This window comes from Nycticebus coucang, chromosome 1 (assembly GCF_027406575.1).
Source record: "Nycticebus coucang isolate mNycCou1 chromosome 1, mNycCou1.pri, whole genome shotgun sequence".
In the NCBI taxonomy this organism is placed as follows: Eukaryota; Metazoa; Chordata; class Mammalia; order Primates; family Lorisidae; genus Nycticebus; species Nycticebus coucang.
This window is the reverse complement of record NC_069780.1, coordinates 124,850,405-124,876,738: the sequence shown is the minus strand read 5'-3', so window position 1 is coordinate 124,876,738 and position 26,334 is coordinate 124,850,405. Positions and strand designations below refer to the sequence as shown.

Here is a 26,334-nt window from a genome sequence, read left to right as displayed (position 1 = left end):
CAGCTTCTTGTATTATATTTCCAGAGAGATTCTAGAGTAAGTTTTTTTTTTTATTTGTTAGTTAAATCCTATTACTTGTAAATTTATTTTAATACTATTCTTATTTAGTATGTGCATAGGTGATACATTCATGTGATTCAAAAATTTTAAAATATGTAAGTGTACACAGTGAAACTTTCTCCAGGCATTCCTCCATCTCAGCTTCTGACAGGCTATCAGGCTTCTTGGTTTCTTGTGAATCTTTTCAAGTAGTTTATGCTGACTACACAAACCTCTAATTTCTCACAAATGGAAAGAAGCACACATACACTTATGTATCTTCAGGTCAAAATATGAACTACAGATGAAAGCAAGAATGGGGCAGAGAAAAGTTCAAGATGATCTCAAACTCATATCAAGTAGGTGAGGGTGCAGGGCAAGAGTGAGATCATTTTCTATGAACCTGTCAGGAATGCCCTTCTGGAGGTTCAAGATTCTTTGCATGCAAGAATAGCTGGGGAAGCAAACTAATGCTTTCTCTCTGGCAGGTTCAAAGCAATCAGCCTTCTAAAAGGACAGGAAAGGCTGGATGGGGACAGAGAAGATCAGTAGGGATTGTGGATAGGGAAGCACCTGGAAAGTTTCTCATGCAATCTGACTAGACACATCAGAATCATGACCAAACAATGGGTTCTTCTGACTCCAGGTGAGAAGTTTCAGGAACAATTAGATTGATTCTAGTCTAAAGAAAACAAAATAATTATAAATGGTTAAAGGTGAGGGACTTCTTAATTTTTTTCTACATTATATTTTCTGCTCAATGTAATGTGTAAGAACAATGAGAGACAAATATCCAAATTGTATATTCTACTTTAATATTGTCTTTAATATGTATAACTATTTTCATAAAGTGTTTTCATTTTAGATGTGTAATATCTAAAGCTCAGGGATCCATGTCTGCCATTAAAGCTCAGGGACCCATGTCAACAATTATAGTTCAAGGACTTATGTTTACTGCTATAGCTCAGGGACCCATGTCTACCATGATAGCTCAGGGACTCATGTCTACCATTATAGCTCAGTGACCACGTCTATCATTACAGCTCAGGGATCCACATCTACTGTTATAGCTCAGGGATCCACGTCTGTTGTTATAGCTCAGGGACTCAGGTCTACTGTTATAGCTCAGGGACCCAGGTCTACTGTTATAGCTCAGGGACCCAGATCTACTGTTATAGCTCAGGGACCCAGATCTACTGTTATAGCTCAGGGACCCATGCCTGCCATTGCTGTGAGCTATGATGCCAGGGCCCTCTACCCAGGGTGACAGAGTGAGATTCTGTCTCAAATAAATAAATAAATAAATAAATAAATAAATAAATAAATAAATATTTGTCCATGTTCTATAAGATTTATGAATAAAGAGCTAGCATTTAATTCTTATTATTTTAGACTTAGAAAAAAATCACTGGTTATCATAGTTATAGAGAGGTTAAGGAACATGCAAAAAGAAAATGTGTATGTTTTACTATTACTTTGAATGACATTCTTAATATAAACACGTTTTCCAGGATTTTAATTGTAATAAAGGTTTGTTTCAAAGGATACAGAGAAACCAAAGCATTGGCATGAATCGTACTTCTTCCTTTGGCTGTAATTATCCACATACTCCTTAATTATTGGAAATGTGCCTTGATGTGGTACAGCAATAAAGCTCAAATCTACACATCTCCACTCAGACCACTTCCATATTGTGGTGAAGTGTAAGGTCAAGTAATTTGTAATTTTCATAAAGGACACTGTTGGTTTTATAGACTGATAAGGCTAATGTGTTCACTTAGTGTAAAAGACATCAAGATAATACCATCACAGGGTCAATCCTAGAGGCAAAAAGGAAGGAAGAGGGACATTTCACTCTAGCTACATGGGTCAGGTATTAACTCTAGTGCTGAAACAAAACAAAGGGTAAGTCCCCAGTCCAAGAGAGCTCCTTAGGTATGAGAATAAGAGAGAGTGGAAGGGACTGTCCCCATTGCAGGGAACGCATAGCCTATTCTAAAGTGGAAGCAGATGCATGTTTTTACCAATGCTGTCCCATGAGATTACAGGTTAAAAAATAGCAGATTGTTGAATTTTTCAACAGTGGCTGAAAATGCTCATTTTAATGCAAAAAAGAAATCCCACCTCTAAATGCCTGAATCTAATCTAAAGGTTTTTAAAAAATATATGAGAAAAGTTTGCACCCAGTAGTAATCAGGTTGAGATTCTGCAAAGTGAACATGTGGCCTTGCATTGTCCTTTGTCCCACCTATTGGTGCTGAGGGTCTTCAAAATTTAGACGAGGGCCATCTCCTGTTCTTTCTGCACGCCTGCCTCCCAAGTGAACTCATCTAGTCCCCTTGGTATAAGTACCACTTATGTGTTAATGATTCCAAAATGTTTTCATATTGTACTTTTTACTGAGCACAAAACTAGTAGATCTATCTATCTGCAGAATACCACATGAGGAACTTGAGCCCTCCATCCCTCACCCAAGCCTGCTCTCCCAGTCTTCTTCAAATTGGTTTATGCATCCATCATCCATCCTTTGGATCATGCCAAGGATGTTTGAAGTGCCGTTCCCTTTAGTTCCTACATCCAGTCTATCTGTAAGGGCTCGTATTTCTACCTCCATTTTTTATTCAACTTGGTTTATCTCCATCCATGTCCGCTGCTACCATCCGGTCTATGCTGCCATGATTTCTCACCTGAACTACATCAAGACCCTTTTAAGGGACAGCCTTGCTTTTACTCTTGGCCCACCACAAGCCATTTTTCACATGGTCTTTTATAAATGTACGTATTTTGTCACCCCTTGCTAAAGCCCTTTAACCATTTTCAAATGATTTTATAGAAAAATCTGAACCCTGTACTCTGGACAGCACATAGAGCACTGCAGTCTGGCTCCTGCCTACTGGTCTCCAATCTCATCTTAAACCACAGCCTCTCCACCGCTAGGCTGTAGATCCTTCTGCTTCTTTCTGGTTGGGAAACATCTTGCATATTCCCATGTCAGAGAATTTGAGTTTTCTTCACTTTCTACTTGGAATGCCTTGATGACGATTTTTGATGTGACCATCCCCGCTCATTATTCAGGTCTCGGTTTGATCTTTCTACCTAAAGAGCCCTTCCTTTTGTCTCCCTTATAAAGTGGAGTTCATCCCAGTACCCTGGGTGCGCTCTCTCTTTCTCTCATCCTTGATTCTCTTAAAAAACACATTTATTATTTATATGTGTGTTTGTTTTTATTTATTTATTCAATTATATATGTGGGCCACATAATTAATAGTCACAAGGAAAAATGCCTGGAGTTCAAGAATCTTAATTTTGGAGCACACTTTGAATTTAATATATTGTGGGCAGTCTATAAAAAGCTGTTATGCATCTTTTAAAATGAAGTATTCTGTTTACATGGAAACATCTAAACGAAGCATTAACCATCTAATCAGTTTTTTTGTACTTTAAATTAATTAAGGCCCTTTGTTAATGACTATGTGATAAAAGACAAAGCAAAATGCGGATGGAAAAATAATCATATGCAGATTCTTAGAGGTTTTAAAACCTGTCAGCATAATTTATGATACCTTTCAAGAGAAAATAAGAAGCAATTATTCATAACCCACACAATACTGGGGAAGAAAACTGGAAAATTGAAAACTTTAAAAGTTTACAATTTACCTCTCTAGGCTGAAAAAAGCAAAAAGCAGGAACGAAAAGCCTAGTATGAAAGTGTTCCTTATTTTTTTCTAGCAACCTTATTAGGCTAGATGATTACAAAACTATTCTGAACAAATATAGTCGTATAACAACAAAATAAATATATATACTGCATATTGTAATATATAGTACATAAATTACGTATACATATTTTTAACTTACATTTCTTTTCTTTTACATGTTCTTTTTTACCCCTCAGTAACTCTTAGTCAAATAATCAAACATAATTTCCAATGCTTGCCAGGCACAAGCCAAATCAAGCAGGCAAAGCAAATACCATTCATTACAAATAGAATCATCTAGAAGGAGAAATCTCCTCACTTTAAGGGTGTGTTTTCAGAGTTATTTTTAATTTTAAACTTTCAATTACTTTTTACAAACAAAAACAAACATGTTTTTTCCTAAACCCTTCATCTAATCTACGCACGTGACTGTAGTAAATTGCTTCTTGCCCTAACACACCTTGTTAGTTTTGCTCATGATGAATTTATGGCCGCCTTTTAAAAAATCCATAATGTCTATTTCCCTTTTGAATGGACAGTGTTTAACGTATTTTGTTCAACACACTCCATCGCAGTACAATCCTTAAACACTAAAAACATACTACTCAGAGGTTAGACATGCAGAGAATCATCACTGACGAACAATGAAGTCAAGTAACCCACTTGTTTAATTAAACCAAGGTCAAAACAGTACCTTTCTTACCGACTGTTTAATACTCATTCCTGAGGACAGACACATGTAATGCTGTTACATTGTGGCAATACAAAATGCACTAAATATTTTTGAAGTAATTTTATAGAACTATTCGATTACTTATGTTTACAATATCTTCATTTTATAATAAGAATATTCCTGTAACAAAGATTTCATTTTTCTCTAGATATGATTTCTTTGACAACATTTTTTTGTGTGAGAGTTTCACTCTGTCATCCTGAGTAGAGTGCCATGGTGTCATAGCTCACAGCAACCTCAAACTTTTGGACTCAAGTTATCCTGTTGGCTCAGACTCCTGAGTATCTGGGAATACAGGCATCCACCACAATGCCCGGGTAGGTTTTTTTATTTTTAATTTTAGAAACAGGGTCTTGCTCTTGCTCAGGATGGTCTCAAACTCTTGAGCTCAAGCAATCCACTTGCCTCAGCTTCTCAGCATGCTAGGATTACAGGTGTGAGCCACCACGCCTGGCCGGTTTAATAACAACTTCAGAGAACATTTTAATTTCTTAGCATTTTAGTAGATTTTGTATTCCAAAAGATGCTCCTAAATTGGTCATTTTCCACTTGACATTTCAAATAAAGAGCTGAACCAATCACGAAATTTAAATCTATTCTTTCTTGATCTTTGAGAAAATCAGAGAAACAACATTTTTCAAACTACTTCGACATTAAGCCATTAAGCTGTAGGGCAGTGCTTTAGCTGAGTCAACATTGGTTCTTGCATAGTGAAACCAAAGGGACAGGCTTCACTGTGTAATAAGGTTTTCTTAATATGTGAGAGTTTCTAAATAATCATTGGTTTAGCATACAGTTTACAGATTTTAGTACCAAGGATGGAAAAAAGAAAGCCATGGTGATACACTATAAATTTGCTGCTATCAATACTTGAAAAGATTCCTAAATATAGGCTCTTACACCTAAAAATATAACACTGCATTGTTATAATAGACACTTTATAGAATAACAGAATTCAGCAATCTAGATTACCCAGTATTAAGTTTAGAAATAGTCTCAAGATGTACTTAACTTTACTATGTGATAGAAATTTTAATAGGTATGGTACAAAGTTCTAAATAGTAAGCTCCTTTTGTCTGGTTGCTAATTATTCTTTTTTATGTATTTTTCACCTTTATTTACACATATTTTATTATTTCTTTTATGGTTGTTGCCCTGATGATAATATTGGGAAGCTCAATGAAGGGAGAGTCTGTCTTTCCATAAAGAATAACCCAATGTTTTGCACAAAGGAGGCCAATGTTAAAAAAAAAAAAAAATGCCTCAGTCATATTCCCAAAAGGACACAAGGCAAAGAAGACTGGGAAACAGGATAGCAATTATACATCTTAACAGAAGCAAAGATGGCATAAAGACCTATATTTCTGTTATCGTATCGATAGCTCTGTATTCATAGTAATGGCTGTGCCTCTAAGCTTGATGAAGCCAGGGACCATATGTTTTGTTCAAAATTGAATTCCCAATATCTTTACATAAATGCTCAACATATTTGTTGAACGAATGAGTCTTCTAAGAGTATATATGTATATGGGCAGTACATGAGTCTTTTAACTTCTGTTAAAATATATACATGTTTGTTCTTTTCTTTGGTTCTCATTTATTATATTAATATGGTCATAAGTTTCATGAAATGGCAAGCCTGTGTTTAATGCAGTAAGTTCTTATTATCATTTTTGACTTGATGCCCTATAGTAAACTGATTAGAAATCTTAGAATTAGTCATCAGATATTGATGGTGTGCTAATTTCTACAGTCCCATGATGGTCAGGAAGTCTGCTGCATTCTGACTCTGGTGGCTTCTCCTAGACTAGATGCTGCATGGAGGGGGGCGCCCCGCACGTGACCAAACTAAACTCGGTATCCAAACTCACAATTCTCTCACTAGTCTGTTTCTTCTCATTACATAAATTGAAAAAAATTTTCCTGACATTTAGAAAGACTGAACTAGACATTGATTAGGCAAAACAATTGGATTTTGGTTTTGGTTTTATTCAATAAACATGTGTCAATCACCTACTATGTGCCAAGTACTGGTGTAGGTGACTAGGACACCTCAGACAAGGATTCCTGCCTTGGTGGAGCTGTCCATAGTCTAGCAGCAGAAATGGGTGACAAACAATTGCACAAAAATAAGTAGAGATACAGCCAGTATTATAGAGAAAAGAAAAAGAAGGATGAGAGAGATTGGACCGCCAGACGGGAGAAGGATACAGTAGTCAGGATGACTTCATTAAAAAGGTAAGAAATGAGCCTGGATTTGAAGAAGGGGAGAAGATTAGCCAAGCAAACTTCCCCCCACCCCAATCATTCAGGTAGCTGGGACACGCCAAGTCAATGCTCTGGGTCTTGATTCCTCCTTTGTACATTGGGAGTTTGGTCTAGACGACCTATACTAGTATCTGCTTAAGTTCCTAAATTCTGTGAACAATGACTTAGTTTATGCCAACATTATGCAATGAAAATAATCATCTAGTTAATCTTCATTATGCCCACACAAAATACGTGCTGCTAAAGGCCATATGTCACAGCATTTAATGATAGTGGTAATTTGGGAGTATCTCGTTATACTCATTCATTTGTTCACCCTCTTATTCGACAAACATTTATTAAGCACCTTCTATATGCCAGGCAGTACTGTATAGTTGGAGTTACAAAGCTGACAGATATTCTGATAAGGGAGGGACCGATGTTAAAGCTCTGTGAAAAATGAGCTCAGATTTGAAGAAGTGAAGGTGCATCTTTGACGCATGTAGCGAGGAGACAGTGGGGCTGAGTGGGAAGGGTCCGCCTCTCCCAGAGGTTCTGGATACACAATTTTTCTACTTAAAGATGAACTTCTGGTAATTCATTGTTAAAAATAATCTAATTGTTTTATCTTTTGAGAAAGGCAAATACGATCTTTACTTCTTTAATAGAAAGGAATAATTTTCATTTCTGAGATTTCCTCTTAATACTCTTCACAAAAATATAGAGTAGTTTATCTGTGTTCACGCAGTAAGTATATTAAGAGAAAATATTATTTCTGTTTGGAAAGCTTCAGTTTCTACAAGAAAAGTAAAAGTGAATCAATAATGTTTAATATTAGTGGGGAAATTTTAAGTTGTGAAATTAAGGAAGGTGAGGAAGGTAACGGATAAAATATTTACTTCATTAGAACTGTGATGATATCATTCTGAATGATATCATTCTGTTAACAAATGTACTCTGAAAAGCATAAACATTTTATACCAGCATTTATTGTCCCTTTTAAGTTTAAAAGTCAGTTTTCCATAACATAACACACACGATGATAACAACTTTCAGGATAACTATTGGGAGCTTACTGTGTGCCAGCCACTACACGAAGCACTTTTCATGTATTACCTCATGTCATTCTCACAAAACTCTATGAAATAAACAGAATTAGGTCAGATTTTACAGATGAGGCAACTGAGATTTAGCAAGATCAAACTTTCCAAGATCAAAGTTGTATCTTGTATTAGGGAAAAGACCCAAACTTGTCATCTTAAGACTTATGCTTGAACACCAGATGCAGGAAACACCAACTCCATGACCTTGATAAGGCTGAGAGGTTACAGTTCAGTAAAACCAGTTTGCTGTTTACATTATGGGCAAACGGTCATAAAATTTCTCTGCTATCTGTCACGTCTTCTTAAAAGTTGTATTTTAAAATGTGTACTTGTCATCTCTGAGATTGTACTGGCAATTGAGAGTTTATGTCAAGAGTTTCTGGGCTGGATCCAAATACATATTTTATATCTTATTCTTTTGTATGATTTGTTACTTCCTAATGACCTCAAGTTTCAAAGCATTTAAAGTTATTTGGCTAGGTACATCATGACCTGAGGAATATGGCCCCTTAGTTGAAATTATTATAGAGATGATATTAATAGTAGTATCTCTTTCAGCAGAAGTATTTGATAAAATTACTATTCCCTCTGTTGAGGACAGCATATGATATGCAAGTTAATTTCTTTATTGCATATTTTAGTAGACTTTGTGAACAAGTAAAGTTTGCTTTCCAGTGTGACCAAACTTATTCTTCTTAGGAAAGTATCTCAAGAATGGAAGAAAAAGTATCCAATGTACTCAACCGTACTATGAAACTAATTTATAGGTTTCATATGAAAGCTATAATCCAATTATAAATTAAGAATATGGGAAAAGAGGAAAGGGAGGGGAGGGGAGGGGAGAGGATGGATGGAGGGAGGGTAATTGGTGGGACCACACCTACAGTGTATCTTACAAGGGTACAGGTGAAACTTAATAAATGTAGAATATAAATGTCTTAACATAATAACTAATAAAATGCCAGGAAGGCTATGCTAACCAGTTTGATGAAAATATTTCAAATTGTATATAAAACCAGTGTATGGTGCCCCAGGATTGCATTAATGTACACAGATATGATTTAATTAAAAAAATTAACCTTTTTTAATTTAATTAAAGGAAATGAAATAATACACGTGTAATTTTACCTATAGCTATGCCTTTCTCCATGGGAATGTAGGGAAGTTTTCATTTTCATCATTGGGAAAAATGTTGTTTTTTACTAGAAACTTTTTGCACAGGGGTCTACCCTTGCCATGGTCTCTACTGGCCATCTGCCCATTTCCTTTTTACAATCCAGATTAAACATTTATGTGCCTATAGCTATAAAATTTTCCATGCCAAAACTGTGAGGAAGCCTTCAGAAAAATAATTAGGTAATTCTATGTATGAGAGTCAAAAATGTATTATGAAAATGTTGAGCATCTGTGGCAAGGCAGTCAAGGAGAACTTAAGGATGCTGTTCATTATTCTCCCACCATTATTTAGCTCTGAAGAACTTAGCGCACAAAAATAGAAATGTAATAAAAAATGGAAGAGAGATAAGGTTTTTATGCTCATATGAATTTTGATCTATTTTCTATTACTGACAGAGCCTCATATGGTTTATCAATGCAATCCAAGAACTGGAGATTCAGATTCCGAATTTAGTTATCTGACTACAAATTCTCATAAAATTTTGTGAATGGTTCAGCTCCATTAAATTCCTGGGTGACATGTTTGCTAAGTAAAAGTTTTAAATATGAGACAATATATAATATTTCAAGTAATGAAGCAATGAAGGAATCTGCCTCATTAATTCTCTGCTGTGCTAAGTGGTTTATTTGTTCATTAGAATGATGGCAGGGCACGTGGAAGCAGTTTCTTTGAAGGACTGTGGAATTTGAAAACTCAATCTGAAGGGAAAAAATGATTAGAAGAAAAGGAACGAGAACAGATATTTAGAACAATTTTAAAATAAATCCTGGCTAATGGGCATAACATCAGAATTCCACGACCTAAATCATGTTTCAGTATTAAGTTCCACAAGCCAAATATAGGCCTTGTAGTTCTATTACTTGAAAGCTCTTTAGTAACTCTTCAAGGCAAGCCTGCACTTTCTAAGAATATGAATTTACAATTAAAATAGACCATCAAGGTATTTTTTAAAAAAATCAGACACTATATGAAAATAACTTGGCTAATTCTGAAATCTTGGGTCAGATATCTCTTTGTACTAAAATTTCCAGGGGAGATGGAAATGGGAGAGCTACAGCAACAGAAGTTTTGTTTGTTTGTTTGTTTTGATTTTTATTTTGCTAAGATAACTTGAGTCTGACAGGAGTAATTTTTCCAATGTTAGTATAGTTTTAGATCTTTCATACTAATATTTTCATACTCTGGACACAATTTAGACTAAATCGTCTGTACATAATTTATAATATAACTTAGGTATCTCTACTAATAACTTGAAACCACTGTTAAAGTTTATTTTACATTGGATTTTAAACTGCTATTGTTAATGACTGGGCGTTGGCTGAACTGAATTCTGTGTTTAGAAGTTAAAAGATCATTAGAAACTGCTACGTGTAAATATTTTAAGGTTTTTGAGAAATCGGTTTGATTCCACTATATACATTGGGGAACAGCTGAGTCAGCAGCTTGCAGAGGAAAAAAATTATGATTATACAATTTCTTTTCACAGGTCAATGGTGAAAAAAACAAATAAAGCTGTTGGAAGCAAACAAAACCGAAAGAGATGTGTCTAATATAGCTAGACACAGATAAATTAACAATTCTATTTTGGCAGGCATAATACATACAGGAAACTACTTCCAGGCAGATTTATACTATCATTTTGACCTTCATAGATCATACTTCCCAACAGTGATGCAGGTTTCGGAGACTATACTTTTGACCTTGAAGATAAAACTTGGTGTTTTATGTCTTTTAGCAAACTTACAATGCTTCTGGTTCTCCACCTGAGTTTATCTAAAATTAACATCATCATACAGTTAAACTGTTAAGTTCTGTAATTCTTATTTTAATTATTTGGCATAGGAGGGCAAGGAAAGAGGTTGCAGCTCCTTTAGAAATGTCTTTTCTTATTGCATAAGTCTCTTAGCTTTCTTAATGCAGGATGTCCCTCATCAGAAGCTGGGCATGAGGAAATAGCTGCATTGCACTGCAGCCTCCAGTCTCGCTACAGCTCCCAGGCTTGGGATTCAGCTGAGCTGAACAGAAATATGCAGGGACACTGTCCTGGTCTATAGGAACTAATGCTTTGCAGAAAGTGACTATAATAGGGTAAGCTACTTTCTCCCAGACTATAGCTTGTTTGATTTTATTTTATTTACATTGCTTCTCTTAATGATTAAAGAGTTACTCTTACATCCTAACTTTTATTTCCTATTTCTTCCTTCCTCCTTGCTTTTAAATGAACTTTATGCCCTCCATTTTATTTGAAGGTAGCAACTGCACTAAAAAGCTAAAAACAAGCCAATCTATTGTATCAACTCACTGCCGTTGGATGTTCTTAAGCCATTCAACTTTAATCTCTGCCAATTTTTAACTCTACAGTAATGCAATAGCATTCAAAAGCCTGGGAGCTTGTTCACCAATTAGCAGAAAGGGAAAGGAAAAGTCAGTGCAGCAGGACTGAAATGAAGAAACACTAAGCCAGAATCTCTCCTCTAAGTAACTTGAAATTAATTTGACTTTCATAAGAGAACCTGTTTCCTTACCTTGGATGTGAACAACTCCGTCATGATCCAGAGTGTAGTTGTCTGAAAGGTGATCAGCCCAGCAAATAGAAATCAGCACCAGAAGAAGTAGACTCTTCATCTTTATAGCCCAGAGAATCTTCTTCACTGCGAAAGCATCACATACAAAGAGGCTTGTGAGATTTGGAACCCTTTCGAGTGTTGCACTGCACAACTTCTTACCGCCTTATCATCATAGAATGGGTCTGTAAAAATATTTAACCCAATCTGTTCAGAAAGTTACTGTAGCTGTCTTTGAGAGCTGAAGACAGCAGCTTTGCACAATTCCAGTTACTCTCATGTAGCCAGAGTCCAAATAGTGTTTAACTCTATGTTTGCAGAATTGTAAATCCAGAAAGTTAAAACACTGTGGTTATAATTTACAGAGTTATAGAAAGTAACAAAGAGATGTGGCAGGAACATAAATAGACTCTTAAGAAAATTCTTAAGCCTCTGAATTTGGAGTTTAAGTTAGTAAAATAGCAATGTGATCTAGCTACATATGAATATTTACCACTTAGTCTAATTGGAAACTGAACTTAAAACCAGGGCAAATAAAGAATATTTTCATGAAATTTGACATCATCACTCATTTTACATGTAGCTTCCTAAGCAGGTTAGATTTGCTTGTTCTAAATAGAAAAGAGGACAAAAATTAAAAAAAGTGTCCGATTAAGCAGAAGCAGCACATTTGTCACAGATTCACTTACCATCTTTAAATACTGCTCGGGTTTATGGTGAATTGTTGAAAATTAGGAACAAACTATGACCGAGTTGTGCACTTTACCGCTGCAGTCACCCTGATTGATTTTTCATTTCATTTCACCCTAAAATGCTGACGCAGTAACTTGAAGTGCCAGGTAGGGTCTCTGCAGTCAGCAAAGCTACGGCTGCAGGGATGTCCCTGCTGGCCTCATGGGGCAATCAGGCAAATGAAGAGCTGAACCAGGCAGGGAGACGCAGCTCTGGTCCCAAGGGAAAGAGGCAGAACCATCATTGCTTATCCTTTCTAGAAAGACCAACTTGATAAAAGAGAACACCACCTCCCCAACCCCCCCACCCACCATCCGAAAAGTTTGTCACTGGAAGGACCCAAAGTAATTCTGAGTGATACAAACCTTGCAACCTTTGCTGTATTTGCCTGGCACCAATTTCAGGGTAGCTGTTCTGTTCTCACGTGAGTGGAAGCTGAAGCAAATATTAATAAGGACTTTCTTCTCATGCACCCAGCAGCCTTAACAATACTGGCTATTTTTAAAACTGAAATTGCACAGTACTGGCTTCTCACACTAATTTGTTTTTTCTAGGAAAGACCGACTCCCTGGAATACTTATCAAAGAGCTCTGAGTCTGTTCCTGGAGGTCTTTGCAGGCGAGCCTCTGCTCCAGAGAGGAGGTCACCTACTCACCCAAGTTCCCCAGATCTCTTCTGGGACTGAAATATCTTTTCCCTCTAAAAATCTGCATTGCCGTCATGCTGATGGCTTCAGTCTTTTGTATTTGCTATAAACAATTTCTTTTTCTTTATTTTTGTCACAGAAGGAAGATTGTGGATTAGCGAGCAAATTGTGAAACTTGCTTGTCCAGGAAACCAAGAGTCCTACCTTCAAAATTCTACCTGATTCACTCATCTTATTACCAGAAATTCACTTGCTTCTTCCTCTAAGTATCTTTTTTTCATGTGTTCATTTTTTGGTAGTTGATGACCTCTGTCCATGGGATTATAGTTAACAAATATCACCTATTTTCAGCTCAGAATTGTTTCAGGTGAAAAAATATAATAAAGGTGACCTTCTAAACTTTGGAATATAATTGGGATAATTATATATACCAACATAAAACAATAGGCAAACAGCACCGGAGGTCACATAAATTGGAAGGGGAGGTGTGGACATTGTGGAGAGCAGAGTATAAATTCTAACAGTCAAACAAAGGAGAACTTCTTACCCAGAATGACAGCATGAGCAATGGTGGAAAATTTGATAGCTTAATTGTCACATGAGTGTGGTCATCTGTAGTGCCATTCATAGGAGGTTGTGTACACACACACACACATACACACACTGTATCCCACCACTGCCCTCACCTTAATTTTCACTTATTTTTACCTAAAATATGTTACACAAATACATATGTATTTACTTTAATTCCATTCTATAGTATTTAAAACTATCCCAGTAAGGGTTCATTCCATATGCTAAGGCATTAACTGTCCAACAACCCATTTTATTTTTATTTTATTATTATTTTTTTTTTGAGACAGAGTCTCCCTACATCGCCCTCAGTAGAGTGCCGGCGCCTCACAGCTCACAGCAACCTCAGATTCTTGGGCTTAAGCAATTCTCTAGCCTCAGCCTCCCAAGTAGCTAGGACTACAAGGCGCCCGCCACAACACCAAGCTATTTCTGTTGTTGCTATTGTAGTTTTCATTGTTGTTTAGCAGGCCTGGGCCGGGTTTGAACCCGCCATCCCCGGTGTATGTGGCTGGTGCTCTAACCACTGAGATACAGGCGCCGAGCCAACAACAACCCATTTTAGAATGCAAACATCATGAGAGGGTGTGTGCATGGAGGAGGAATAAGTAACAACAATAAGACCAGTTTCTTTTCCTTGGGTGTCTACTATTTGCCACGCACTATGCTAAGCATTTTGCACGCAATGACTCATGCAGTCCTTACAGTGATTCCAGGCAAATATTTCCACTTCACCAGATGCAGATAGTAAACTTGCTGAAGGTCACACATCCAGTCAATGGCAGAGCTTGGATATGCATTCAAGCAAAAGCAATATCTACTTTGAATTATACTTCTTTTTTCAGAAAGGAAAACTTAATTTATTTGTTTTGTTGCCTTTTAAATTCAGACTCCTTAGCTTAAAATCACATTAATCTTAAAACTTTGACTCATGGTATATCTGAACATAAACACTTTTTTTGAGACTTTGCTGTGAGAAGTTAGTCAGATGGCACTTCTTTTACCAGGACCCGCTATACTTCAGCTGTGACAACACTGGCTACCATGAACACACCCGATCTTTGAAAAAGCCAAGGATGTCCCACATCTGCAGTGGTCTGTGACTATAATAGAGGCATGGATCAGCGAGCACTCTGACTACCCCACACTGGCATTAATGCATCCAGACAGGGGAGATCGGAAATCATTTTTGCTACCATGGAAGCACATCAAGGATCTCACCAATAGACACAAATCTAGAAAAGAAAGCTTTAGAGACGTAATATTCAGGTGTCTAAGTAATGAGATGCCACACGCTGGACGGAGGCCCTAGAGGGAAAGGGCTGTGCAGAGGTCTGAGTTTTGGTCCCCCACAGAGGAGGACAACTCAGGCAGAGCAGATAGTCATGAGAGATTCAGTCACATTTAGGTGTGCTATCTGGATATAGTTTTGTTTTTTGATATGAGTGAAATTTAAGAAATCTGTGGGACTTTTATACAACCACCTATCACCATCCCTGAATTAGCAACTCATATCCTGATGGTCTCTTTTCATAGCCTATAGGGGAGGGGTGGGGTAGCCAGGATGCTACAGCCAGTTTGAAGAGGAGTTTAAATTAGAATGTCTAAGTTCATAGTCAAAGACAGATACTAGGAAAGTAGTTTTACAGTCCTGCTTTGGGAATAGCAGAACCACTATTTGGAAGCAAGATACCCCATCCGATGTAAAAGTCTAGTAGTTTGATAAAAATGCAGTTATACTATCTAGTACCAAACTGTCCAGTTGCTATTCCTTAAACACCTACTATGTTAAAATTACTCTACTAGGTAATGAGGAAATAAAACCAAGGGAAAGGCGTGCATGCTGTTTTCTGTGCCTTGAGCGCTGACACTACACACTTCCTGAACCACCATCATACACAAGGTACTGTCTTTGAAGCTTCACTGACTTAATTGTCATTTCTCAGAACAACTCAGTTGAGGTAAGCATGTTGTAAAACACATTTCTCGGTGCTGGAAATGGAATGTTAGAGTGAGTGGTGAGGTGCTCAGCAGGCAACGAGACCCTGGAGATGGCACTCTAAATCCCCATCTCTGCTGCCCCGTGTGTCCCCAAGAACACCATCAGCTCTCTGCTAGCCAGTCTCACAGTTCTGTTAAGGTTTCCCTCAAGCTGAATGCTTCACCCACCTCCCTGGGTTCCATGGGATGCAAAGTCCAAGCTCGGAATGCTCCCCTCGCTGCGTGGTCAGCACCCAGAGCTGTGTCTGCGAGCTGAGAGGGAGAATGCCAGGAAATCTGACCAGGTGGAAACAGTGAAAAGCACTGAAAGAGCTAAGACCAGTGATTTTCAACCATGTGCCACGACACACTGTGTGCCATGACAGGATCTTGGGTGTACTGCAAAAAATTTTAAATGTCATTAATTAAATTATTTTCCAAAGAAGTTCAAAACATAGGAAGTATCTATATCTATATCTATATCTATATACTTTTTTTATTGAGACAGAGTCTGACTTTGTCACCTTGGGTAGAGTACCATGGCATCATAGCTCACAGCAACCTCCAACTTTGAGCTCAAGAGATTCTCTTGTCTCAGCGTCCCTAGTAGCTGGAACTACACGCACCTGCCACGATGCCTGGCTATTTTTTTGTTTGTTTGTATTCTTCATCTAGGTGGAGATTAGAGCTTCTGAGATTTCTCAATTCCTGGAAATAATGCTGTGTCTCTGTTTCTTTTTCCTCTCTCTACCTTTTACATGTGTTTGTTTGTTTTTGATTAAAAATGCTAATTTATAACACTGGAAAAGAATGCGTACAACGTAGTGGTTATTTTCTCAAGATAGCGGGCAGATGGATGGGTATTTTCTTCTTATTTTACAAACTCTTTGTATTACTGCTATGTTTACAAAAATTAAGGCAAAAATGTATGATCAGTTTGGAAAGTTTTCCATCCAAAAATGGTTAACAATTAAAAAAAACAGATTTGTTAATGAAGAGGACTATTGCAGAGGGGAGGATAATTTGCTATGGTTTAGTTTCTGTGATTTCAGGACAACCGCCAATTTACCCAAACAGTCTCAGAAACTTTCCAAGACTGGCTCTGGACTGGGGATGCTGTCAGCAGGTCTGACAATGCAGTCCCCTTAAAGGATCACTATGGGGTCCTTGTTCCTCCCTGCAGCCAACACAGTTGCCTTTATAGCTTCATTATCAAAGGGAAGAAAGTGGGTAGGAATTGAGTACAAAACAGAAAGAAGTTGTAAGGGGATACTAAAAGAGAAAAAATAAAGAAGAAGAAAAAGGCTACTCAAAAATAACAGAAAGGTAGGCTGGGAATGGTGTCTCATACCTGTAATCCTAGCACTTCGGGAAGCAGACGTGGGATTGCTTGAGGCCAGGAGTTCGAGACCAGCCTAAGGAAAGAGAAAGACCTCTAATCTCCTAAAATACAAAATATAGAAAAATCATCTGGGTGTGGTGGTGTGTGCCCATAGTTCCCGATACTTGGAAGTTAGAAGCAGGAGGATTGCTTGAGCCCAGGAGTTTGAGGTTGCTGTGAGCTGTGATTGTGCCACTACACTCTGGCACTGGACAGAGAGCAAGACCCTTTCTCAAAAAAAAAAAAAAAGGAGGCAAAAAGGAAGTACCAAAAGAATAATAAATGGTGAACATTTGGTACACAATCTCTAAGTTTCAAGAAATAAAATGCCTCAACAAAATGAATACTGAACTGTAATTCGCAGACCCAAGAACTTTTCAGCATGGCTTCTCTAAGAACAAGATGTGGCACATGGTTTAGCAGGTGGTTTTCTTGCAGGCGTTTGGCCCATATGGAGGGAGGAGAAACGTCCAGTGGCAGAAGCAGACATGAGCAAGGCATCTGTGGACTTCCAAGTCCTTTGTTTGAACATCATGTACCAACATAGTTGAGTAATGCAAGGACGCATGTTTCAGCTTAACGCTTACCAGGCTTCTCAGCGAAGCAGTTATTGCAGATATTGCTAACAGAGGATCCCAGCACACCTTAGTCACTTATATAGAATCTTAGCTTTAGAGCAAATCATTTTAAAATGACCACTTTATTGAGTATCGCTTAGTTGTGAATGTTTCCACAATTTACTTGTGGTTTCCTTCCTAATTAAAGATCTCAGAAATAACAGTGAACCATGGATTTGTGCCATGGAAATAAAACATGGGAGGTTGAACCTCAGATCCTCCTGAAACCTACATTTTAAAATTTATGAACCACTTCACTTTCTTTTCTTCCCTCATCATTTGAAATCAGCCTGTTTTCATCCTATTTTCTCCCCTTCCTAAATTTTCCATCATCTTTCTACCCCCATCCATCTTATTTGACTTTTACATTTCCATCCTGATTCATCACTGCCAAATCTTTCCCATCCACTTGTAACATCATTTCCTTTCTTTTCTCTACATTTTATCTTTTTTTCTCTTCATTTTATCTTTTCTCTAAATTTTATCTTTTTTTTTTTAATCATTTGATAATTAACATGGTCATAGCAGTATCATGCGAACTGAGGCACATAGTAACAGAACTATTTTTAACTATATGAGGAGATGGGGAGATACGGAATGGGTGTAACATAGGAAAGGCAGGTCCACTGCAGGGGCTCACTCCTGTGATCCCAGCATTTGGGGGGGTGGGGATGAGGTGGAGTTTGAGACCAGCCTGGGGAACATAGTAAAACCCCCATCTCCACAAAAAATTAGCCAGGTATAGTGGCCTGTGACTATAGTCCCAGCTACTCAGGAGGCTGAGGTGGGAGGATCACTTGAGCCCAGGAGTTGAAGGTTGCAGTGAACTATGATCCTGCCACTGCACTGTAGCCTGGGACATGGAGCGAGACTGTGTCTCATAAGAGAAAAAGAATAATGAAGGAGAGAGACTTTAGCTTTGTTCCTTCCACTAGTTGTGTTACCTTGGAATAAGTCAGTCAGTGGCTTCAGGTCATATTTTTTAATCCATCAATTGATATAGTTGATGTCAGATGCCAAAACTTTATGTTAATTGTTGTTGTCATTTGGTTTTTCCTTAATGAGGATGTGAGACCTTCCATTCTGCTTGTACTGCATTTTAAGACTGTCCTCATCATCACATAAATTCATGGATTTTTATTTTATTTTATTTATTTACTTTTTTGAGACAGAGTCGAACTCTGTTGCCCTGGGGTTGAGTTCCATGGCGTTGTCATAGCTCACATCGATCTCAAACTCCTAGGCTCATGTGATCCTCCTGCCTCAGCCTCCCAAGTAGCTGGAACTACCGGTGCCCACCACAACACCTGGCTAGTTTTTCTATTTTTAGTAGAGATGGGGTCTCGCTCTTGCTCAGACTGGAGTCAGACTTCTGAGTTCCAGCAATTCTCCTGCCTTGGGAGAGAGTCCAGAGTGCTAGGGTTATTACAGGTGTCAGCCACCGTGCCTGGCTAAGTTCATAGATGTTTAAGGTATGGTATTAGTAATGCATGTTAAGTAGCCATTCAGTCTGCTTCCTTTGTGGCTGCTGGTCCTATACTAGTTCTCAGCAGCCCTTCATGTCATCTGCTCAAGCTATGCAGTGACCTATTACAACCCATGTTGGACAATCCTTGAGACAGGGGTTTGGCTTCTCCAAAGCCAGCTTTTGGATAGGTTCTGCAGTGGTTTTGTTTGTTTATTGATTTCTCTAAAATAAAGATGAAAAGCACACCTGAATAAAGGTACAGATTGAATTTAGTGCTCATAGTATTCAAGTGTACAGCCTTCTATTGAATATTCTTCTACTCCTGTGGGGAGTGCACGCGCACAGACACATGTATAAGTTCTGGTAAGTGCAGGGACGCTATTTTCTTGTTTCTAAATAACTGAATGAAGGATCACTTGAGCATGGGAGTTTGAGTTTGCTGTGAGTTGTGATGACACCACTGCCACTGCACTTTAGTCAGGGTGACAGAGTGAAGTTCTGTCTCAAAACAAGCAAGCAAACAAATAAACCTCTTATCTTCTCCTGGGTTTATCTCTGGGAAACTTACCATAATTTTTTTCTGCCCTAATATCGTAATTTTACCACAGAGTATTAAAAACTGGACAAGAACCAATATAAATATTACATTATGATTGTATTGAAAAATGCCTCCCTTATAGGCTGCAGAACATTTGTATTCTATTATTACACATAAAGAAAATCAAATCATCAAAAATCAAATCACCTCCCGAACACTTCTCAAAAGATGATCAAATCTGTCACAATACAAATTAGCATGTGGACACTTCCCAGGCAAATTCATACTTTCTTTGTAGTTTAATACACTTAATGCTGCCATGATATGTGGGCATTGTAATAAATACTCTTTAAAGGGTATGCTCTTGTGGCACACTTATACAGGAAAGACATCATTTTATAGATTCACTCATTCTTATTTCTATGACCAAAAGTCTCATCAGCATCATCAACAACAAAACATTTTATAATATTGTGACATAAAATTAGACCTGAAAATATTTTTTCTTAATGTGGAAAATAGAATTGCTCATTTTTATTATCAGGAATACTAAATAATATTTGAACACTTATAAGAAATTTGGCACTAGATTAACATCATAAAGGCAGATATGTTGTATTGCCTAGTGAAATGCAATCTAAATAGGACTTTAACGGAAGCGTATTAAAGAGATCAGAAGGCCCCTTTTAACCAGTAAGGTACAGTTTTCTTCTGAAACCTTCTAAAGCAGTGGTTCTCAACCTGTGGGTCATGACCCAAGGGAACTGTATTAAAGGGCCATGGCATTAGGAAGGTTGAGAACCACTGTTCTAAAGGAATGTTCTGGGAATATTAATAGCTTAAATTGCTATTTGATTGTTTCCTATCAAACATGAATCCAAAAATGGACAAAAGCAAATAATATAAAACTATTTCCATTTTAAAACAGTTTTTTAAATAATTTTAAAAACATGGAAATAACTTTCTCATAAGGTCTCAGGACTTATGAGAAAGGACTGCTTTCAAGGACTGCTTTCAAGTGTAACATACATAAAAACGAGTTTAAAATCTTGCTCACATGCATACAACTAAATGCAAACCTGTTAGTTACAGGTTTTATAATTTAAAACTAAAAATTTTTAAATTACAATTTTTATAAGTAGGGTTTATAGGGGTAGAAAATCAATCATAACATCACTTTCAACTAAATCACTTTGGGGGGTGGGGCAGGGGCTGGGTTTGAACCCACCACCTCCGGTATATGGGGCCGGAGCCCTACTTCTTTCAGCCACAGGTGCTGCCCACTAAATCACTTTTGATAATGTTTCTAATCATGCTAGTAAAACCACCAATATTTTAGATTCCATTCATTTAAAATTTTAGTAATTCTTTTAAAGTTCAAAATTTCAGCAGCTATCAGTTAAACATTACATTAACACCAGATCTAAAAATACAACCACAAATCATCTACAAGACAGCTTTGCCGCCATCACAGATGGGACTGCAACAAGTTTTCTATGTATTTCAGAACCCAAGGCTAACCTCACCACTGCATGTAAAGTAGTTCACAAAGAACAAGAATTCTGCAAATCACATATACAGTAGACCCTCCATAGTTGACCACGTCCCTACATTTAACCTCCTTCAGTTGACCTAATTTTCGTAGACTGGACACGCAACACATGTACCCAATGGAAGTTCCTTAGGTGGACTACCCCACATTGACCATTTTTTAAAAATTAATTAATTAATTAATTAATTAATTTTTTATTGTTAAATCATAGCTGTGTACATTAGTGCAATCAAGGGGCACAATGTGCTGGTTTCATATACCATCTGAAATATTCTCATCAAACTGTTCATCATAGCCTTCATGGCATTTTCTTAGTTATTGTATGTAGACATTTGTATTCTGCCTTTAGTAAGTTTCGCCTGTATCCATTCTAAGATGCACCGTAGGTGTGGCCCCACTCATTATCCTCCCTCCACCCTAACCTCCCCCCTCCCTTCCCCTTTTTGGCCCTTTCCTCATAGTCTTGTGCTATAGTTGGGTTATAGCCTTCATGTGAAAGTTATAATTTAGCTTCATAGTAGGGCTGAGTACATTGGATACTTTTTCTTCCATTCCTGAGATATTTTGCTAAGAAGAATGTTCCATGGGCGGTGCCTGTGGCTCAAGGAGTAGGGCTCCGGTCCCATATGCCGGAGGTGGCGGGTTCAAACCCAGCCCCGGCCAAAAACCACACACACAAAGAAAAAAAAAAAAAAAAAAAAAAGAAGAATGTTCCAGCTCCATCCATGTAAACATGAAAGAGGTAAAGTCTCCATCTTTCTTTAAGGCTGCATAATATTCCATGGTATACATGTACAACAATTTGCTAGTCCATTCGTGGGTCGATGGGCATGTGGGCTTCTTCCATGACTTAACAATTATGTGTTGGGCTGCAATAGACATTCTGGTACAGATGTCTTTGTTATATTGTGACTTTTGGTCTTCTGGGTATAAAACTAGTAAAGGAATAATAGGATTGAATGGCAGGTCTATTTTTAGGTCTCTAAGTATTCTCCAAACATCCTTCCAGAAGGAATGTATTAGTGTGCATTCCCACCAGCAGTGTAGAAGTGTGCCCTTTTCTCCACATCCACGCCAACATCTCTAGTTTTGGGATTTTGTTATGTGGGCTACTCTTACTGGGGTTAGGTGATATCTCAGAGTAGTTTTGATTTGCATTTCTCTGATGATTAAGGATGATGAGCTTTTTTTTCATGTGTTTGTAGATGGTGCGTCTGTCTTCTTTAGAGAAGTTTCTCTTCAAGTCCCTTGCCCACCCTGAGATGGGATCACATGTACTTTTCTTGCTAATACGTTTGAGTTCTCTGTGGATTCTGGTTATTAGACCTTTATCGGAGGTATAACCTGCAAATATTTTTCTCCCATTCTGAGGGCTGTCTGATTGCTTTACTTACTGTGTTCTTGGCTGTGCAGAAGCTTTTTAGTTTTGATCAGGTCCCAGTAGTGTATTTTTTTTTTTTTTTAATATGGAATGCTTCACAAATTTGCGTGTCATCCTTGCGCAGGAGCCATGCTAATCTTCTCTGTATTGTTCCAATTTTAGTATATGTGCTGCCGAAGCGAGCACCCAGTAGTGTATTTTTGATACTGCTTCAATTGCCTGGGGAGTCCTCCTCATAAAACCTAACCCAGGCCAATTCCTTCAAGAGTTTTCCCTGCACAATCACCAGCCAGAGATGCCTGGAGTCCTATCTCCCCATACTCACGGTGCCCAGATGCTAGGAAGCTGTTACTCGGCTGCCATCTTGCTCCGCCTCCCTTCTTAGTAAAGCATCACAAGAATGGAGAAGCATGAATCCTATGTACTCAATCTTGATATGAGGACAATTAATGACAATTAAGTTTATGGGGGGGGGGAAGCAGAAAGAGGGATGGAGGGAGGTGGGTGGGGCCTTAGTGTGTGTCACACTTTATGGGGGCAAGACATGATTGCAAGAGGGACTTTACCTAACAATTGCAATCAGTGTAACTGGCTTATTGTACCCTCAATGAATCCCCAACAATAAAAAAAAAAAAAAAAAAAAAGAGTTTTCCCTGCACTTTCTTCAAGTATTTTTATAGTTTCATGTCTTAAAGTTTAAATATTTTATCCAGTGAGAGTCTGTCTTAATTAATGGTGAAAAGTGTGGGTCCAGTTTCAATCTTCTACAGGTTGCCAGCCAGTTTACCCAGCATCATTTGTTAAATAGGGAATCTTTTCCCCACTGATGTTTTTAATTGGCTTGTCAAAGATCAAATAATGCTAAGTAGCTGGATTCATCTTTTGGTTCTCTATTCTGTTTCAGACATCTACTTCTCTGTTTTTGTGCCAATACCATGTTGTTTCGATCACTATTGATTTATAGTACAGTCTCAGGTTTGGTAGCGTGATTCCTCCTGCTGTGTTTTTATTGCTTAGTAATGTTTTGGCTATTTGAGGTTTTTTCTGATTCCATATAAAACCAAGTATTATTTTTTCAAGATCTTTAAAATATGACAATGGAGCTTTAATAGGAATTGCATTAAAATTACATATTGCTTTGGGTAGTATAGACATTTTAACAATGTTGATTCTTCCCAGCCATGAGCATGGTATGTTTTTCCATTTGTTAACATCTTCAGCTATTTCTTTTCTTAGAGTTTCATAGTTCTCTTTGTAGAGATCTTTCATGCCCTTTGTTAGGTATACTCCTAAAGATTTCATCTTCTTTAGCACTACTGTGAAAGGCGTAGAGTCCTTGACTGTTTTTTCGGCTTGGTTATTGTTAGTATATATAAAGGCTACAGATTTATGGGTGTTGATTTGGTAGCCTGGGACTTTGCTGTATTTCTTGTTCACTTTAAACGTTTTGTAGTAGAATCCCTAGCATTTTCCAGATATACGATCATATCATCTGCGAAGAGTGAAAGTTTGATCTCTTCTGACCCTATATGGATACCCTTGATCACCTTTTCCTCCCTAATTGCAATGGCTAAAACTTCCATTACAATGTTAAAGAGCAATGGAGACAATGGGCAACCTTGCCTGGTTCCTGATCTAAGTGGAAATGATTTCAATTTAACTCCATTCAATATGATATTGGCTGTGGGTTTGCTGTAGATGGCCTCTATTAGTTTAAGAAATGTCCCTTCTATACCAATTTTATTAAGTGTTCTGATCATGAAGGGATGCTGGATATTATCAAAAGCTTTTTCTGCATCAATTGAAAGAATCATATGGTCTTTATTTTTTAGTTTGTTTATGTCCTAAATTACATTTATAGATTTACGTATACTGAACCATCCTTGAGACCCTGGGATAAATCCCACTTGGTCGTGTATAATTTTTTTGATGTGTTGTTGGATTCTGTTTGTTAGGATGTTATTGAGTATTTTAGCATCAATATTCATTAGTGATATTGGTCTATAATTTTCTTTTCTTGTCGGGTCTTTCCCTGGTTTTGGGATCAAGGTGATGTTTGCTTCATAGAATGTGTTGGGTAATATTCCTTCTTTTTCTATATTTTGGAAGAGGTTTAGTAATATAGGTACTAGTTCTTCTTTAAAGGTTTGGTAGAATTCTGACAGAAAGCCATCTGGTCCTGGGCTTTTCTTTTTAGGGAGATTTTGTATAGTTGATGCTATTTCAGAACTTGATATAGGCCTGTTCAACATTTCCACTTCATTCAGGCTAAGTCTTGGTAGGTGGCGTACTTCCAGGTATTGGTTGATTTCTTTCAGATTTTCATATTCTGAAGTAGAATTTGTTGTAGTATTCATTAAGGATTTTTTTGGATTTCTGAGGGGTCTGGTGTTATTTCATCGTTACCATTTCTGATTGATGAAATTAGAGATTTTACTCTGTTTTTCCTGGTTAGGTTGGCCAAAGGTTTATCTATTTTATTGATCTTTTCAAAAAAACCAACTTTTGGATTTTTGTATAATTGTATATACAACTGTTGTATAATTCTTTTGTTTTCAATTTCATTTCATTCCTCTCTGATTTTGGTTATTTCTTTTCTTCTGCTGGGTTTGGGGTTGGAGTGTTCTTCCTTTTCCAGTAGCTTGAGATGTCCCATTGAGTTATTAACTTCCTCTCTTTCCATTTTCTTGAAGAAGGCTTGCAGTGCTATAAATTTCTCTCTTAGGACTGCCTTTGCAGTATTCCAGAGGTTCTGGTAATTCATGCCTAATTCTTGTTTAGTTCCAAAAAATTGGTGATTTCCTTCTTAATCTCGTCTATAACCCATCTATCCTTCAGCATAAGGTTGTTTAGCTTCCATGTTTTTGTATGGGTATGCAGATTCCTGTTGTTATTGAGTTCAACTTTTATTTCATGATGGTCTGAGAAGATGCAAGGAATCATTTCTATTTTTTTAAATTTGCTGAGGTTAGATTTGTGGCCTAGGATGTGGTTGATTTTGGAGTATGTTCTGTGGACTGATGAGAAGAATGTGTATTCAGTTTTGTTGGGTTGAAATGTTCTGTAGATGTCTGTTAAGTCCAGATGTTGAATGGTTAAGTTTAAATCTAACATTTCTTTGCTTAGCTTCTTTTTGGAGGATCTATCCAGCACTGCTAAGGGGGTGTTAAAATCTCCAACTACTATGGAACTGGAGGAAATCAAGTTGCTCATGTCTGTTAGTTTCTCTTATAAAATGAGGGGCATTCTGGTCGGGTGCACAAATATTAATAATTGAAATCTCATCATATTGAGTATTACCTTTAACAAATATGAAGTGTCCATCCTTATCCTTCCTTATTTTGGTTGGTTTAAAGCCTATTGCATCTGCAAATAGGATTGCAGTGCCTGCTTTTTTCTGCTTTCCATTTGCCTGGAGTATAGACGAGCATCCCTTCACCTTGAGTCTATATTTGTCTTTTAATGTAAAATGCGATTCTTGTATGCAGCAGATATCTGCCTTGAGATTTTGTATCCAGTCAGCCAACCTGTGCCTCTTTAGAGCACAGTTTAAATCATTCACATTAATTGAGAGTATTGATAAGCCTTTTGAGAGTCCAGTGGACATTTTTAATCCTTTTGTGACTGTGGAAATTGGAATTTGATCAAAATTTTCTGGGTGGGCTTACTTTTGTGGTGGAAGATTACGCTGGTCTTTATGGAAGATAGGTCTGAGAATATCCTGGAGAGCTGGTTTAGTTATGGCAAATTTCTTCAACATGTGAATGTCATTGAAGTATTTAATTTCTCTGTCATAAATGAAACTCAGTTTAGCTGTATACAGGATGCTGGGTTGAAAGTTATTTTGTTTTAGGAGATTAAAAGTCAATGACCATCCTCTTCTAGCTTGAAAGTTTTCAGCAGAG

At 37.5% G+C, this 26,334-nt stretch overlaps 1 protein-coding gene and 1 non-coding gene across 3 annotated transcripts in view; both read right to left on the bottom strand.

Annotated features, from left to right (window-relative positions):
• The window catches only part of HAPLN1 (hyaluronan and proteoglycan link protein 1), a 78,700-nt gene that overhangs the window by 19,023 nt on the left and 33,343 nt on the right, over positions 1-26,334 (bottom strand). Inside the window, exons 1-2 of one of the 2 annotated variants that reach the window (XM_053587099.1) lie at positions 12,251-12,377; positions 11,523-11,648 (exon numbers count right to left, since the gene is read on the bottom strand). In XM_053587099.1, the coding sequence (XP_053443074.1) occupies positions 11,523-11,622 (100 nt within the window). In that variant the 5' untranslated portion in view covers positions 11,623-11,648; positions 12,251-12,377. Of the gene's footprint in view, positions 1-11,522; positions 11,649-12,250; positions 12,378-26,334 lie in introns of those variants that run through there. The other variant, XM_053587090.1, reaches the window with a different exon arrangement.
• On the bottom strand, positions 22,509-22,615 carry LOC128592200 (U6 spliceosomal RNA). The gene has a single exon (XR_008381800.1). It is a non-coding gene; the product is annotated as a U6 spliceosomal RNA (small nuclear RNA).